Source organism: Lycorma delicatula, chromosome 1, assembly GCF_047948215.1.
Source record: "Lycorma delicatula isolate Av1 chromosome 1, ASM4794821v1, whole genome shotgun sequence".
Taxonomy (NCBI): domain Eukaryota; kingdom Metazoa; phylum Arthropoda; class Insecta; order Hemiptera; family Fulgoridae; genus Lycorma; species Lycorma delicatula.
Genome location: NC_134455.1, coordinates 175,650,802 through 175,666,604, shown reverse-complemented (window position 1 = coordinate 175,666,604; position 15,803 = coordinate 175,650,802). Strand labels below are relative to the sequence as shown.

The 15,803-nt window shown below is 28.8% G+C and overlaps 1 protein-coding gene across 4 annotated transcripts in view; it reads right to left on the bottom strand.

The window, feature by feature from the left end:
- shn (zinc finger protein schnurri) overlaps positions 1-15,803 on the bottom strand; it is a 191,641-nt gene that overhangs the window by 36,901 nt on the left and 138,937 nt on the right. For all 4 annotated transcript variants that reach the window (XM_075367637.1, XM_075367628.1, XM_075367655.1 and 1 more), the window contains exons 4-7: positions 13,760-14,110; positions 5,535-5,804; positions 3,422-3,533; positions 1,074-1,194 (exon numbers count right to left, since the gene is read on the bottom strand). In XM_075367637.1, the coding sequence (XP_075223752.1) occupies positions 1,074-1,194; positions 3,422-3,533; positions 5,535-5,804; positions 13,760-14,110 (854 nt within the window). The remainder of the gene's footprint in view (positions 1-1,073; positions 1,195-3,421; positions 3,534-5,534; positions 5,805-13,759; positions 14,111-15,803) is intronic.

Here is a 15,803-nt window from a genome sequence, read left to right as displayed (position 1 = left end):
AAACCGAACGATGGAGTTGTGCGAGCACAATTCTGTAATGTAATGCTTCAGAAGATAAATGATAACAAAGAGTTTGTTCACAAACTGTGGATGTCTGACGAAGCGCATTTCCACCTCAGTGGATTTGTTAACAGGCAAAATTTCAGATACTGGGCACAAGAAAATCCTACGCAGCTACACCAGCATCCGATGCACAGCCAGAGTGACCGTGTGGTGTGCTATGTCATCTTATGGTGTTATAGGCCCTTATTCTTTTGAGGATGACAACGGTCTTGCGATTACAATGACGTCGGCTCGTTACGTAGCCATGCTTGAAACCTTTGTTGTGGAATAACAAAAGAGATTTCCACCGATTCTTAACACAGCCTGGTTTCAACAAGACGAGTAACGTCACATACTGCACGAATATCGATGGCAGCTGTACGCCGATTGTTTGGACAACGTGTCATTTCACGAAATGGTGACATTAGATGGCCTCCCAGATCGCCTGATCTCTCAGCTTGCGATTACTTTTTGTGGGGTCACCTTAAAAGCAAAGTGTTCCACAGTAGACCTGCTACAACGGAAGAACTGAAGGGGCAAAGATCCGAGAAGCAATTGCGGAAATTCCAGTTGAGATGTTATGTCAAACCATGAACAATTTAACGAAGAGACTTCGTGAGTGTTTACGTAAAAGAGGAGGTCACCTGGAAGATGTCATCTTTAAATATAAACTAAAATGTATGTATCCTAAAAATGGCAACATTTGTACAATTACATGAAATAAAATTCATTTTCTAAAAAAAATTTTTCATTAACGTTATTTAATTTTTTTAATTTCCCGTTTCCTAGAATCACCCTGTACTATTATAGTATATGCTCATTAATCCTAGCACTGATTCAATGATACATAGAATTGAAAGTTTTTAAAAAATTGCTCTCATAACAAAATTTTTAAAACTTTCTATTATCTTTCCCATCATCCCAATATCAAAATTTTAAACTGATAAGAGAATCAATAAAACTGGATCAGCCTTTTCTACAATTCTTGTTACCATAAATCAGTTTATCAAGATAAAATGAGAATTTTGTACCTAAACGTGCAGTGTTTACATGTGAATGGTCTGACATCAGTATGCGTACGGATATGTTTCTTAAGCATTGAAGGTTTTTTACATCTTATACCACACTCTTCACAAACATATCTTCCTCTGCCTGAAGAAGAACAAATTAAGCATTATTCAAACAAGTAATTAAAACCTAATATAAATAAATCTAATTTATTAATTCTCACAAATAGCTTCAAATTATGCCTAGTTACTTACAATTCACATACAAATATAAAATCTAAAAAAAAAATTAAAGACCAATAATAAAGATCTTTTTGAAATTATCAACTTCTTTCTACTTCATGTCCTCATCACATCAATTCCTCATTGTAATTCTATATATTCTTATTAGTAATCATTCCATTCTCTTTAAAAAGTGGTTTTTCATTTGCAACTCTCTTGATACTTTAGCTCTCATTTTTTTAAAGTTTTTGGAAAACCCATAGGTAACGTGTGGTAGGTAGAGAAAATTATTTTGAATTTAATGGTACATGTTATATACAAAAAAACACATTACCTAAGGGTTTTCCCTTATCTGCGATAATGTCAGAAATTAATCTACAAGAACTTGAAAGTAAAATTGTCTATGGTATAAATCATGTACATAAAATTTTATTATGGGTCAGATATGTAGATGATCTTTTAGTTATACCATGTATAAATAACAAACGTAAAATAATTTTAAACAAATTAAATTCTTTTCATGAAACATTAAAATTGACATATGAAATAGAACATAATAAGAAAAGAAAATATTTAGATGTAAATATTAAAATAAATGAAAACAATCAAATAATAACTGGAGTATATAAAAAACCTGCCTCAAATGAAATTATTATAAACAGGAATACCAACAACCATCTTTGGTCTCAAAAAATTAATATTTTTAAAAACATGGTAAATAGAGCAATAAATACATAAATGATAAAAAAAGAATTGTATAATGAAATAAATAATATAAAGAATATAGCTACAAAGAATAGATGTGATACCTCATTAATCGATAATACTTATAAAAAATATAATTCCAAATACTTCAGTAACATAACAGTACAAAACCAATAAATGAAAATGAAATCAACAAAAATATTTATATAAATTACTCATACACAAATAAAATTATAAAAAACTTAATTAATCCACATAATAATAAAAAATATAAACCTGCTTATAAACCTGATAATCATGTAATAAAACATTTAAAATATTATAATAATAAAATAGTAAAAAATAATTACGATTCTTCTGGTATTTATAAAATAAAATGCAGTAATTGTGAAAAAATACAAAATAGAAAAAATAGGACTTTTAAAAAACATAGATTTAATGAACATTTCAGGTCATTTAAAAAAAAAATAAAATAGGTTTCTCAAATATAGCAGACCATTTAATAATTAACAACCACAATATAACTAGTTTGGAAAATAATTTAGAAATAATTGAAAAATTTTATATATATCAATGTAAATTCAGCGTAATGAATCTGCAGGCAGAATTTGTTGGGGACATTCTTAAAAATATTATTTAAGCTTGTAATAAATTGATAAGGAATTTTAAATAAATTAGAAAATAAGTACAGTATTACAAACTTCAAAATAAATAGAATTTTTTTTATAAAAATTGCATTTCGGTTATAGTTTTCATCACTTTAATGCATTTAATTCTCATTAACAATAAATCAATATACAAACAAATTTGTACACTAGAAAAAAAATATTGGTATGTAAATTTTATAATCAGGTAAACTTTCATAGTTTTAGAATATATGAAGCCCACACAGTGTATATTTATTTTTTCCTTCTATAAGAAAACAGGTGTCTGCATAATATTCAGGTACTAAACACTTCACTTCACAGGATCCAAAGTGTTATCAGTGATTGTCAAAACATCAGTGATTGATCAATATGTACTTTCCTGTATTACAATTAACAACATGTATTTACTATATAACTGTATTACAGTTAACTTATAGCAGCTAACCTGCAACACAGGTTTCAATCAATTTTCACAGATCCCTGTTCAACAGGACTTGACCATATAGATTGTGAAAGTTTAGTGCACCATCATCACTACCACAGATTTACATTTAAAAATAATTGAATGAATGATATATACAAACATTCAATTTTTTCACAATTTAGATTCATCTCTTATTTATTAGAGAAGTGTTTATATTAAAATCAAATAATTCTTTAAACTGTTATTTACATTAAGTTTTATTATATCTTAAAATTTCTCATTAAATTAAATATTAAAATATGAAAATACAATGATAATTATAAAACATAACTTACTTTGATTTGATCTGAGAGTAAGATTTCTATTACACTCACCTCTGCCTCTGACATAAATGTAATCTTCATTTGATTCAAAACCTCCAGCAAATATTTTTACCCTCTTTGGAGTATTTTCTTCAGTTTCAATCTTTCCAATGACTTCCTCCTTCTGTAAAAAAAATTAAAGATAATTATGTAAAATATTAAAAAAAGTATACCAATTGCACATATTGATTTTTCAGTGGATAAAATATTCATTATTGAATTAGTTAATTTTAAGACCTAAACTCAAAAAATTGAATTACAATCCAAACAAAAATCTTTGTTTCACATACAGAAAAATGCAAGCAGCACTTAGAGAGCAAATAACAGAAGCAATGAGGATATAAGTCTACATTTACACTTGACAAAAGCTTAAATTGATAGATAGATAACTAACAAAATAATTATAAAGATGTTTGTAATTTACTGACTTCAAAGAAAACTAAGAAATATGTTTGAATGCAATTTTAAAACGCTGAATTGGTTCATAAATGAAACTTTCTAGATTATGAGGATCTTCATAGTTTTCCGAACTTTAAATTGTAAAACATTTTATTGATTTTTCCCAGTAAACCATGCATTACAAATTACCCAACAAAATCTTTTCATTCATTTTCACTGGTACTGTATGAGTTAGAATTTCTAAAAAAAAATTATGTTTTATAAAATATAATATTATTTTGTTTCAATGTGTTATATTTAGAAAAAAACTTTTACGTTCTAGAATTAGTCAATCACTTGATTTTTACGTAATAAAAATTTCTAACAGTTTTAAAGACATACTGCTGTTAACAATAAAAAACATTTTTCATACTTTCTTTATCTTTTCATTGATGTTTCTCACAAATGACACCACTTTCTGTTTCACCCACTCCTTTTGATGTTTTTAATTCATAGATTGTGGATTAAGCTAGAAAGTTGTTCGACACAATCTCGATACAATTTTCTAACTTAGTAACAGCAGAATTTTTTTACTTTACCAATAGTTATGATTTTATTTAACTATCATCAGCTTTTCTCACTTATCCAATAAATAATCATGTTTCTTCTCTAGCTTTATGATAATGCAGTGATAATCAAATAGCTTATCTTTATAATTGCATGGTAGTTAAGACAGGAAAAACATAAAAGTATCTTTTATCTCTCTCATTCTGGGTAAAAAGAATTTGTACTAGTTGGATTGATTTCTTGATTCTTATTTGAAACAGATAAGAAAATCAATACAAAAACAACATAATATTACAATTATTGATTGATATAAATACTAGGGGTGAAATTCTCTATCGTACTGTTATTGATAATAAAATAGAAATCTGTCAATACAATCATGAGAACAGAACAAGAAGTGCTACTCAATAGAGTTAACAAATTCAGAAAATCATTCAAAACCAAAAAATATTAAGTAAACAGAAAATTATAATAAGTATTTTTTTGGAACCAAAAATGTCTCTTGCTCATCAATTTCAAGCCTAATAAAACAGCAATCAATTACAGGCTTGCTGTGAAGTACTTAAGCAGCTCCACTGTGGAAAAAACAACACAGCCTGTTTCCAAACACCTTTATTTAATTTCACTGCACATCCTAACAACAAAAAACTTGATAACACTCGATTGCAATAATTCAAATGCTGTTTCAAAAATTTGGCTAGTAAGTACTCAAGCACCCACCAAACTGCTCTAATCTAGTGTCCTTCGTAATATAGGTTTGCTCCAACTGTTTCCTTATCTGATTTCATTTGTTTCCAAAAACAAAAGGCAGCAGTAATTTTAAAAGTGATGATCAAAAAATCTTCACAAGTGGCTGACAAAACTAACAAGAGATTTCTACAATAAAGAAGCAAAAAAAAATCTAGCTATATGATTTGATAAGTGTTTAAATCTAAATGGTAACTTTACAGATCAATAAAGAAAATTTTGATGCAAGAACCAAATAAATATTTAAAAATTGATTGCTTCAAATTTATTATTCCCAACCCATTTTCAGTTTTTGAATGGTCTCCATAATTCAATAATATCACAAATGAAAGAATCCCATTTAACGGGATAACATTTACACACAAGACTAATGAAGTAATTTATCATAATTAACAGAATAACTACAAAGAAAAAGTCCTATCAGTCAACTTACCTCTTGTCTACAAGATTTTGTAGTCGGAGTAGCTGTATCGAGTGATGAAGATTTAATTAAATTAGAAGCTGAAGTTTGTTTGATGTTAACACTATTATTATTATTGTTATTGTTGTTTATCCAATACGAAGAATGAGTAACAGTTAACTGATTACACTGGTTTTGTGTTTGAGCAATAGTATAACAACTAGGACGATGGCGGGAATCATAATACCTCATTGCCTTGCCAGGATCTAGTCCGAATGGATTAGGATCTGCATCTGAACACACCTAAATTAAAATAATGAATTTAAGTCAATCATAAATATAACACAGTAATGGTAATATAATACAGTAAAAGTTCATATCATAAAAATAACTGAAATATTTTAATAAAAGTTGTACAATTTTTCTACTTAGATGTGCTACTGGCTACCAAGAACACTATGTCAGTGTCCCATTCAAACTCTCTTTTAATTTATTAAAACCCTCCTCTTTTTCCTAACCACAAGACCAGTAGTTTAATTTTCTGCAATTTATAATCTATGGGAACTAAAAGTATTACTTTTTCTTTCTTCTTAAATCAAATTTTTGTAAAAATCCAGAAGAAAAAAAAAATATATATATACATATGTATTTATTTGGCGTTTCATTTTATCCAGAGTGTCCAGGCAGGAGAGATGTTGCCCAAACTTAAGGGTCTGATTCACAACATCAAATTAAACAAATACGTTTAATGAACAAATTCCTTATTATCATGCTTTATTTTCTTTCTGCCCACTATTTTGTTTTTTTCAATAAAAATCTATATCAAAGAATGGATTAGGATATTTTAAAGAAATTTGGTATTCATGTATCCAACAACATCTACAAAATTGGCATATTTGAAAATTTTACCTTTAAAAATTTCAAAATGGTGGCCATTAAAATTTTTACATCACTAATATCTTTATAAATATTAGTTTTATCAAATTAAGTTTCATTAGATTAAATGTTAAACGTTTTATTGCATATAATGACACTTCATTTCAATGTTCAATCCACAATGTGAATCATAAAAATTACCCAGTCTAACAAATTCTTATGTCTGTTTTGACTTCCTTCACTAATAATTTCTATTACTAGTAGTGAAAACAGACAAGACAATATAAACCGATTTGTTTACTTTGAAGTCCTGAATCAGTTCCTTAACTCTGGCTAACCCCTCCCAAGGAAACTGTTTATGCATGATTTTATTACATCTTCGTAAAAGAATATTTTATGCTAAAGGATAAAATATAAATTTCTACATATTTAGGTAATTTTGGTATTTTTTGTTACTTTTTTTAATATTAATATCCAGCAGACATTTTGACAACATAAATATTCTCAACAAATTAATTAATTTTTATAATGAAAGTCATTATTCATGCATGGTAAAGCCTTATACAGTAAATAATCAAATCTGAATATCTAGACATTTTTGTCTAAAAAGTAAAAATACATATTATATGTCTACATTACGTGAGAAGGATTTATTTTTTGGTAATTTTACTTATAATTGGTTCACTATCCATTTATCAATCTATTTATAATTGGTACACAAAGTAACAATTAAAACCAAACACATGATTTTTCTATCTGTTAACTTAAAATATGCTACAGTTCCCTTATAACTGATATTAAGAAAGTAAGGAGATACTTCTTTAGTTATCTTCTAAAAATCTTTTAAAACTTGTGAATTCATGGGCTTTTATTGTGAGGAAAAAGAAACATTTACCGAGCAAACTCAGGGTAAATGAAAAAAAAAAGAATATGCAGAGAAAGCAGTAAAAGAAAAGATATTTAAGTGATTAAAAATGTATATTTTCAGTTAATAAGCTACATACTTTATTTTTATAGCCTATACTCAGAATGAGTTTCATGTAACCGAAAACTACATTCATTGTAATTAAATTCATGTGGTCTTCTAAATTCATTAGTCTTTCTAAAATACCCATAATGATGATTTTATATGTAGATGTATTCTTCCCATCAAAATAATGAAACACAGGACTAGAAACACTTTGTTTTCAAATTACAGCTAGGCAAAAGATTTCATGTTCTGTTCCAAACATCAAATAAGAACAGCATGTATGTAATGTGCATGTGCACGCGTGCGCGCACACACACACAGAGAGAGAGAGGGAGAGATTTTATACACATTAAATAAAAAGACAAATATTCTTTTTTTTAAAACTCAATATACAAAGAGTCCTCTCATCAATGAGTTTAGAACTAACTTGATGGAAATGTGCTTCTATAAATCTTCTTTTTTTAATATGAAATGATCATTTTAATAAATAAAACAAAAACAATATCCTATATGATAAACAAAATACATCTGATATACAATTTAAAACATAATCATACTAACAGAATTTCTTTAACTCAAAATGAACATTATCAACAACACTGCCACTTACACCATAAAATATATTAATTAAAGCAATAGAAATAAGTTTCAGAAGCGAATTTCCATTTTTGGTTTGTTTTTTTTAGAAATGTGAATTTCTGTTTACATTTGTTTTTATCTCAAAAATTAAATACATTTTGTTGTACAATATTTTTCTTATTTTATGACAATTCTCAATAAATTACACCAAAAACAAAAAACAATTTTTTAACAGTTTATCACTTGACATGAATCAAAATGTAAACCAAATTTAATAACCCTTACAAAACATTATAAATAAGTAAATATTGTATCTCATTCTGATCAATACATAAAAATAAATTACATAGATCAGGAATGAAGATGTGCTACTCCACAAATACAAAAAATGAACAGATCAGAAAAAAGATTTTAAAACTAACATAAAAAAAATGTAACAAACTATATTAGAAAACAACATTTTTTAAAGATATGATAAAGTAACATTCACTGAAAATTTTAGGTTAAACAAACCAACTGCTACCCACGGTATTAGGCAGTAAAAATGATGTACCTTCTTGGGTTACAACATCAACTAACAATATATTACATAATGCATAGCAAATTCAGTTATAGAAAATATTCTCATATTGCACTAAAAACACCAGAAATATTTTTTGCAGTCACACATTAAAATAGTTTCATCATACACATTTAATTTAGGCCTATTAATTTATACGCACCTGATAAAATACAAATAATCACTATTTTTCATGTTTTCAAAACCATTCTAAAAAACCAGTAAACAAAACAAATAAAGAGATCTAAAACCTTAAAATTACTGTCCATACATAACTAATTTATATTTAATTAAACTTAAGATCCAGGTGATCTAAGTAATTTAATAAGATCCAAGTGTAACAAAAAATATAAATAAAAAATAAACTTTAGTGTAGACCTATACAAACCAAAAATGTTAATTAAAATAAAAATACTAATATGGCTTTTTAATGCAATCCGTCCCCCATAACTTGACCAAAAAAAAAAAAATATATATATATATATACATTTATCTAGATAGATAGATATATTGTATACTGATTGTATATGTATATATATAACATACTTATACAATCTAGCCTTGTGTAATCAGCATCTTAGAATGTTAATTAACTCACTAACACCCTAACATATGAGGAAAACAATGAATTAATGCCAATAAACAAGTAACTAAATAAGGCACAATAATTATAAAATTAAATAACAATAAAAAAACATAACCTAAAATTTTGATCTTAACAGTTCTATCAATATAACAAACTTTAAATATGGTAAAATTTAATTCACTTATTTCAGTTAAAGAATAAATGAATTATTTATTAACCCTAATAATTAAACAATTAACTGAAATTTAGAATAAAAACATAAAAATATTTATTTCTCAAACACAAGCATTCTTATATATAACTACAATACAATCCAGAATTAACTATAATAATGCACACTTCACTAAAAACAAAATAATAAACGTGTATTAAAAACTTAAATGAAAATATGAATATAATAGAATAAAATAAGGAATACATTTTGTAAACAATCACTTTAGTTCAATGTACTTTCAGTTCCTTCCTATCTTCAACTAATCAGCTAAATAAATTGTTACAAAATAGTAAACTAAGTACAAATCTTTATAAATACTTGATATATGCTTCCAGAAAATTTCTTAGAAACTATAGCACACTTTCTTCCTCAGTGGGTACATGGTGTTCAAATGGAAATTATATGGCAATCATAATGGTAACATAGTAACCATAATATTCTTATTTTTAAATAATAACTTCCTTGAGAAAAATGTCATTACTTCTTCCCAAAAAAAAAAATATTTTAACTGTTTATAATTACATCAATTTTATTTGCCTGGTAATAGAGAAATTAATGATTTTGATGTATCTTAATTGAGTTCACATTCAAGGAAAACATTGTAAAAAAAATATATTACTTGTCATATATTATACACCATAATATTGAAATAGTATACACTTATTTATTAGTACTATTTTATCTACAAATATATAGGATGCCAGTATTTATAAGCACATTCTATGTCAGCAACTGCTCAAATGAAATAAATTTATGTAACATCATTTTAGATTATATCATGGTTAAACAAAGATTTAGAAATCAACTCGTTGACTGCAAAACTTACCCTGGAGCAGACATTAATAGCGACCATAATTTGGTGATAATGAAATGTAGATTGGGTTTAAAAACCTGAAGAAAAGGTGTCAGATGAATTGGTGGAATTTAGAGAAGCTTGAGGAAGAGGAGGTAAAGAAGATTTTTGAGGAGGTCATCGCAAGAGATCTGAGTAAAAAAGATAAGGTAGTAAATGTAGAAGAAGAATGGGAGAGTGTTAAAAGGAAATTCTTAAATCAGCAGAAGCAAACTTAGGCGGAATAAAGAGAACTGGTAGAAAACCTTGGGTTTCAGACGATATATTGCAGCTGATGGATGAACGTAGAAAATATAAGAATGCTAGTGATGAAGAAAGTAAAAGGAACTATCGGCAATTAAGAAATGCTATAAACAGGAAGTGCAAACTGGCGAAAGAAGAGTGGATTAAAGAAAAGTGTTCAGAAGTGGAAAGAGAAATGAACATTGGTAAAATAGACGGAGCATACAGGAAAGTTAAGGAAAATTTTGGGGTACATAAATTAAAATCTAATAATGTGTTAAACAAAGATGGTACACCAATATATAATACGAAAGGTAAAGTCAATAGATGGGTGGAATATATTGAAGGGTTATACGGAGGAAATGAATTAGAAAATAGTGTTATAGAGGAAGTTGAGGAGAATGAAATGGGAGAAACAATACTGAGATCTGAATTTAAGAGAGCATTAAAAGATTTAAATGGCAGAAAGGCTCCTGGAATAGACGGAATACCTGTAGAATTACTGCGCAGTGCAGGTGAGAAAGCGATTGATAGATTATACAAACTGGTGTGTAATATTTATGAAAAAGGGGAATTTCCGTCAGACTTCAAAAAAAGTGTTATAGTAATGATACCAAAGAAAGCAGGGGCAGATAAATGTGAAGAATACAGAACAATTAGTTTAACTAGTCATGCATCAAAAATCTTAACTAGAATTCTATACATAAGAATTGAGAGGAGAGTGGAGGAAGTGTTAGGAGAAGACCAATTTGGTTTCAGGAAAAGTATAGGGACAAGGGAAGCTATTTTAGGCCTCAGATTAATAGTAGAAGGAAGATTAAAGAAAAACAAACCAACATACTTGGCGTTTATAGACCTAGAAAAGGCATTCGATAACGTAAACTGGAATAAAATGTTCAGCATTTTAAAAAAATTAGGGTTCAAATACAGAGATAGAAGAACAATTGCTAACATGTACAGGAACCAAACAGCAACAGTAACAATTGAAGAACATAAGAAAGAAGCCGTAATAAGTAAGGGAGTCTGACAAGGATGTTCCCTATCCCCGTTACTTTTTAATCTTTACATGGAACTAGCAGTTAATGATGTTAAAGAACAATTTAGATTCGGAGTAACAGTACAAGGTGAAAAGATAAAGATGCTACGATTTGCTGATGATATAGTAATTCTAGCCGAGAGTAAAAAGGATTTAGAAGAAACAATGAACGGAATAGATGAAGTCCTACGCAAGAACTGTCGCATGAAAATAAACGAGAACAAAAGAAAAGTAATGAAATGTAGTAGAAATAACAAAGATGGACCACTGAATGTGAAAATAGGAGGAGAAAAGATTACGGTGGTAGAAGAATTTTGTTATTTGGGAAGTAGAATTAGTAAAGATGGACGAAGCAGGAGCGATATAAAATGCCAAATAGCACAAGCAAAACGAGCCTTCAGTAAGAAATATAATTTGTTTACATCAAAAATTAAATTTAAATGTCAGGAAAAAATTTTTGAAAGTATATGTTTGGAGTGTCGCTTTATATGGAAGTGAAACTTGGACAATCGGAGTATCTGAGAAGAAAAGATTAGAAGCTTTTGAAATGTGGTGCTATAGGAGAATGTTAAAAATCAGATGGGTGGATAAAATGACAAATGAAGAGGTATTGCGGCAAACAGATGAAGAAAGAAGCATTTGGAAAAATATAGTTAAAAGAAAAGACAGACTTATAGGCCACATACTAAGGCATCCTGGAATAGTCGCTTTAACATTGGAAGGACAGGTAGAAGGGAAACATTGTGTAGGCAGGCCACATTTGGAATATGTAAAATAAATTGTTAGGGATGTAGGATGTGGAGCGTATACTGAAATGAAACGACTAGCACTAGATAGGGAATCTTGGAGAGCTGCATCAAATCAGTCAAATGACTGAAGACAAAAAAAAAAACATCTATTAAACATATCTAAATGTTCCACTAATATTACTTTCATGACTATTGTAATATAAAACATCAAAACAGGAAAAGGTATTGTAATGGTAAAAAACTAGCTAAATTTTTGCATTTCTTTATTTAGAAGTCACCTAAATTAAAAAAAAAATACTAAGATGGCATTTTATGTTCCTTAATGTATACTTCTTGGTGTCTATTTTGTTTAATATCTCAGGAGCTGGTGATTATATACTATGAAGTTTGGTATAGTACTTTGTGTATATAGGGCACTAATATTATTTAATTTTTATGAAAATCAGATAAGGGAATGAGATAGTTTAACTTGAACCCATAACAATTATCTCTAAATAGGCATACTTTGGTAAAACCTTACCGAGGAATGTTTACAGATTATTAATAATAGTGTCAAAAATGTCTTTGCACATCCTTAGTCTAAAACAGAATCAATGGAGGGAAAAAATTAAAAAAAAAAAAGATGAATAGTATTTAGTAGATTCAGCAAAAGTCGGATGAAGGAATCGATTGGATTCCATGGGATCAATTATTATGATTACTATTAACATAATGATTATGTTAGGTGCTATTTGGTAGAAATTTCAAAATTATTTTGTATATTATTAACAGTAATATAAAAAAATGATATTCCTTATTCTCCAAATGAGAAAGATTTATCTAAATAGAGATTTAATTTAACATGTTAAAATAACAACACATGAGAGAGTGATATACAAGGTAGAGCAGAGAACAGTGCCCTCTTAGTTTTGAAGGCAGAGGTAAACGGTAGAACTTTATAATTTAGAAATAAGCAGGTAAATTTTTAAAAATAGAAGAATGTTTGGCCCTTTTTCTTCCCCCGTGGCCATTAAACATCTTCAATACCAAACTGAAATGACATTCTGAAAAAAAAATCTTGAAATAACAAAATATCTTGCCAAAATTGTTTTGAGAGGAAATAAAATTAAGTAAACCAGGAAAGCTTGATAACCTTGCGGCCAGCATTTTTTTACACACCTGAGTCCTAATGCCTTTAGGATTAAACTGTAACTAATCTCCAACTATTTCAACCATTTTGCCGCAATTATTTTTAAATATGTAAATGAAAAACATTTATTATATTACACACAAAAAAATTCATTTTTATAATTTTCATTTATCTACTCCTGTATTTTATAACCACACATTAACATTCCTGTGTGTAAGTAAAATTCTACCAGCATTAGGTGAACAAACCAGACTGATCACACAATATAACCCATGAAAACTCTTAAGTTAAACTTCAATCAACTCCTCTAATAATATTTTACTGTATCAACATGTTTATGTTGATACAGTAAAATATTATGTGAAAATATCAGTAAATATTAGTTATATCAGTAATATCAGTTAATATTATTAATATTATTATTATCAGTAAATATTATGTGAGGGTGTTTACCCTCACACACATAAAAGAAATATTAAATTTACCTTCCAATTGGAGTACATAGACACACTGCTGTGTTCAGGTGTTAAAGGTACATAGATAGGCTGAGGTTTATTCAGTGTACAAAAAAACACCCTAGTGGAGCACTTCAGTCCAAGGTAAGTGTAGGCATGCCCATTCAAATATAACTGTCCATATGATTTTCTAGGCCGCGGAGTCTCAGGACTAACAAGTGGTAATACATTAGTAGGCGTATTAAGAGTATGTCTTTTAGGAATAAATGTACCCGGTTTAAGGGGCAGTGATGTAGGCCTTAAAAATTTTTTCTCAGGTTTATTTTCAGTGGTCTGACTTTCAGATAAAGGAACTCTCTCAATAGATATAACAGGAAGTGGCTGAAAAACCAACAAAAAGTAAGAAAATTAGTAAAATATTTTAAAATAGATTTAAAAATTAATCTTATCTTAGTATACAACCAAATACAAATACATGTTTTTTTTAATATTAATAATACAAACAAGTATGAGAGGTGATCAAAAAATAAGTTATACTCTTGCTGTGTTCTTGAACTGAAAGGGATATTTTAATGTCTTGTAGTAGCAGCACTGGTTATGTTGTTGTCTTAATGCTCCCACAGCAGCAATTCTGCATGACATTCAGTATGTATGTAGTGTAGTTGTCAATACGGCGTGTCCTCTAATGGTTTCATCCATCATAGAAGTGTGTTCAGTAATCCGATTTTTGTGGGCATAAAATTAGAAATTCATCACCAAATTGTTGAAGTATATGGTGAGAATGCAATGTCATGCCCCATGATCACAAAATTGTGCCAAATATTCAGAAATGGAAGAACAAATGTGAGTGACGTACTGCATGCTGCGCGTCCTTCAACTTCAAACACGATGTGTAATGCAAAATGCATGAATGAAATGATCTTGAGTAATCGGCGCATTAAAATTAGAGATTGCAAGTGAACCTAACATCAGTTACGGTAGTGTGTTTGTGATTATTCACAACCAGCTTGGTTACTATAAGATGTGTCCACGATGGGTGCCACATCTGTTGACCGACAACCACAAACATCAACATTTTGCGTCTGGTATTTCTTTTCCTCCATGTTATTCCAGGACTAGTCCACAGTTTTTGAAGAAAATCATCGTAGGAGATGAGAGCTGGGTGCTTCATTACACTCCTGAGACTAAACGAGTATCACATGAATGGATACAGAAAAATTCGTCGCAGCCAAAAAAAGTGAAAACATTCCCACGTGTTCAAAAGATTATGCAGACAGTCATTTTTGATTCTGAGGGAGTTGTTTACAGTGAATTTATGCTCTGAAGAACATACTTTGACTGATACTGTTTCGTAACAATCTTCATTTCATTATGAAATAAATAAATACTTTATTCAGATAATTATATAGATAATAGATTATAAGATCACGTCAGAAATGACAGATGATGTATTACAAGGATGAATACAACAGCACGAAAATTCGGACCAGATTCCCAGAAAACTGTTCTAGCATTTTACCAGGAAAGAAGATTTGTGGAAAACCCTTAATATAAACAGCATTATAAATTACTAAATTAATGAATAAAAAAGAGGTATTCAAGTCCTAATCAATGACAGCTCGACGCTAAAATTAGTCAGGGTGGTGCTTCAGAAATTTTTTTTCTGTGCCTTTTCAAGGCCATGGTTAAAGTTTTCTGTAAAATAAAAGAACCGATAAAAAATGAATCAAATAGAATAGTGGGAAGCAAGATAACAATCTAATTCTACACTTTTATCACCATTGAAGAATATGGTTCATGATTTTTAAGCACATAAAACCATATTTGGTTTAACTATATAAATAATAAAATGTCAATACAGATAATATTTCTTAGTATTATTAGATATTAGAATGTCTACTTAAAAACACTGCAGTCCAGTGGTGCTTAATTTAAACTTCTATGTACACAGAAACAAACACATAATTAGTTTCTATTAATTACCTTCTCTTTCGCCCTTCTAACGTGTTTTTGGACATATTTGGCAATCAAAGAGCCCATGCTTTCCGCCATCTACTGATCATTATTGAAAAAA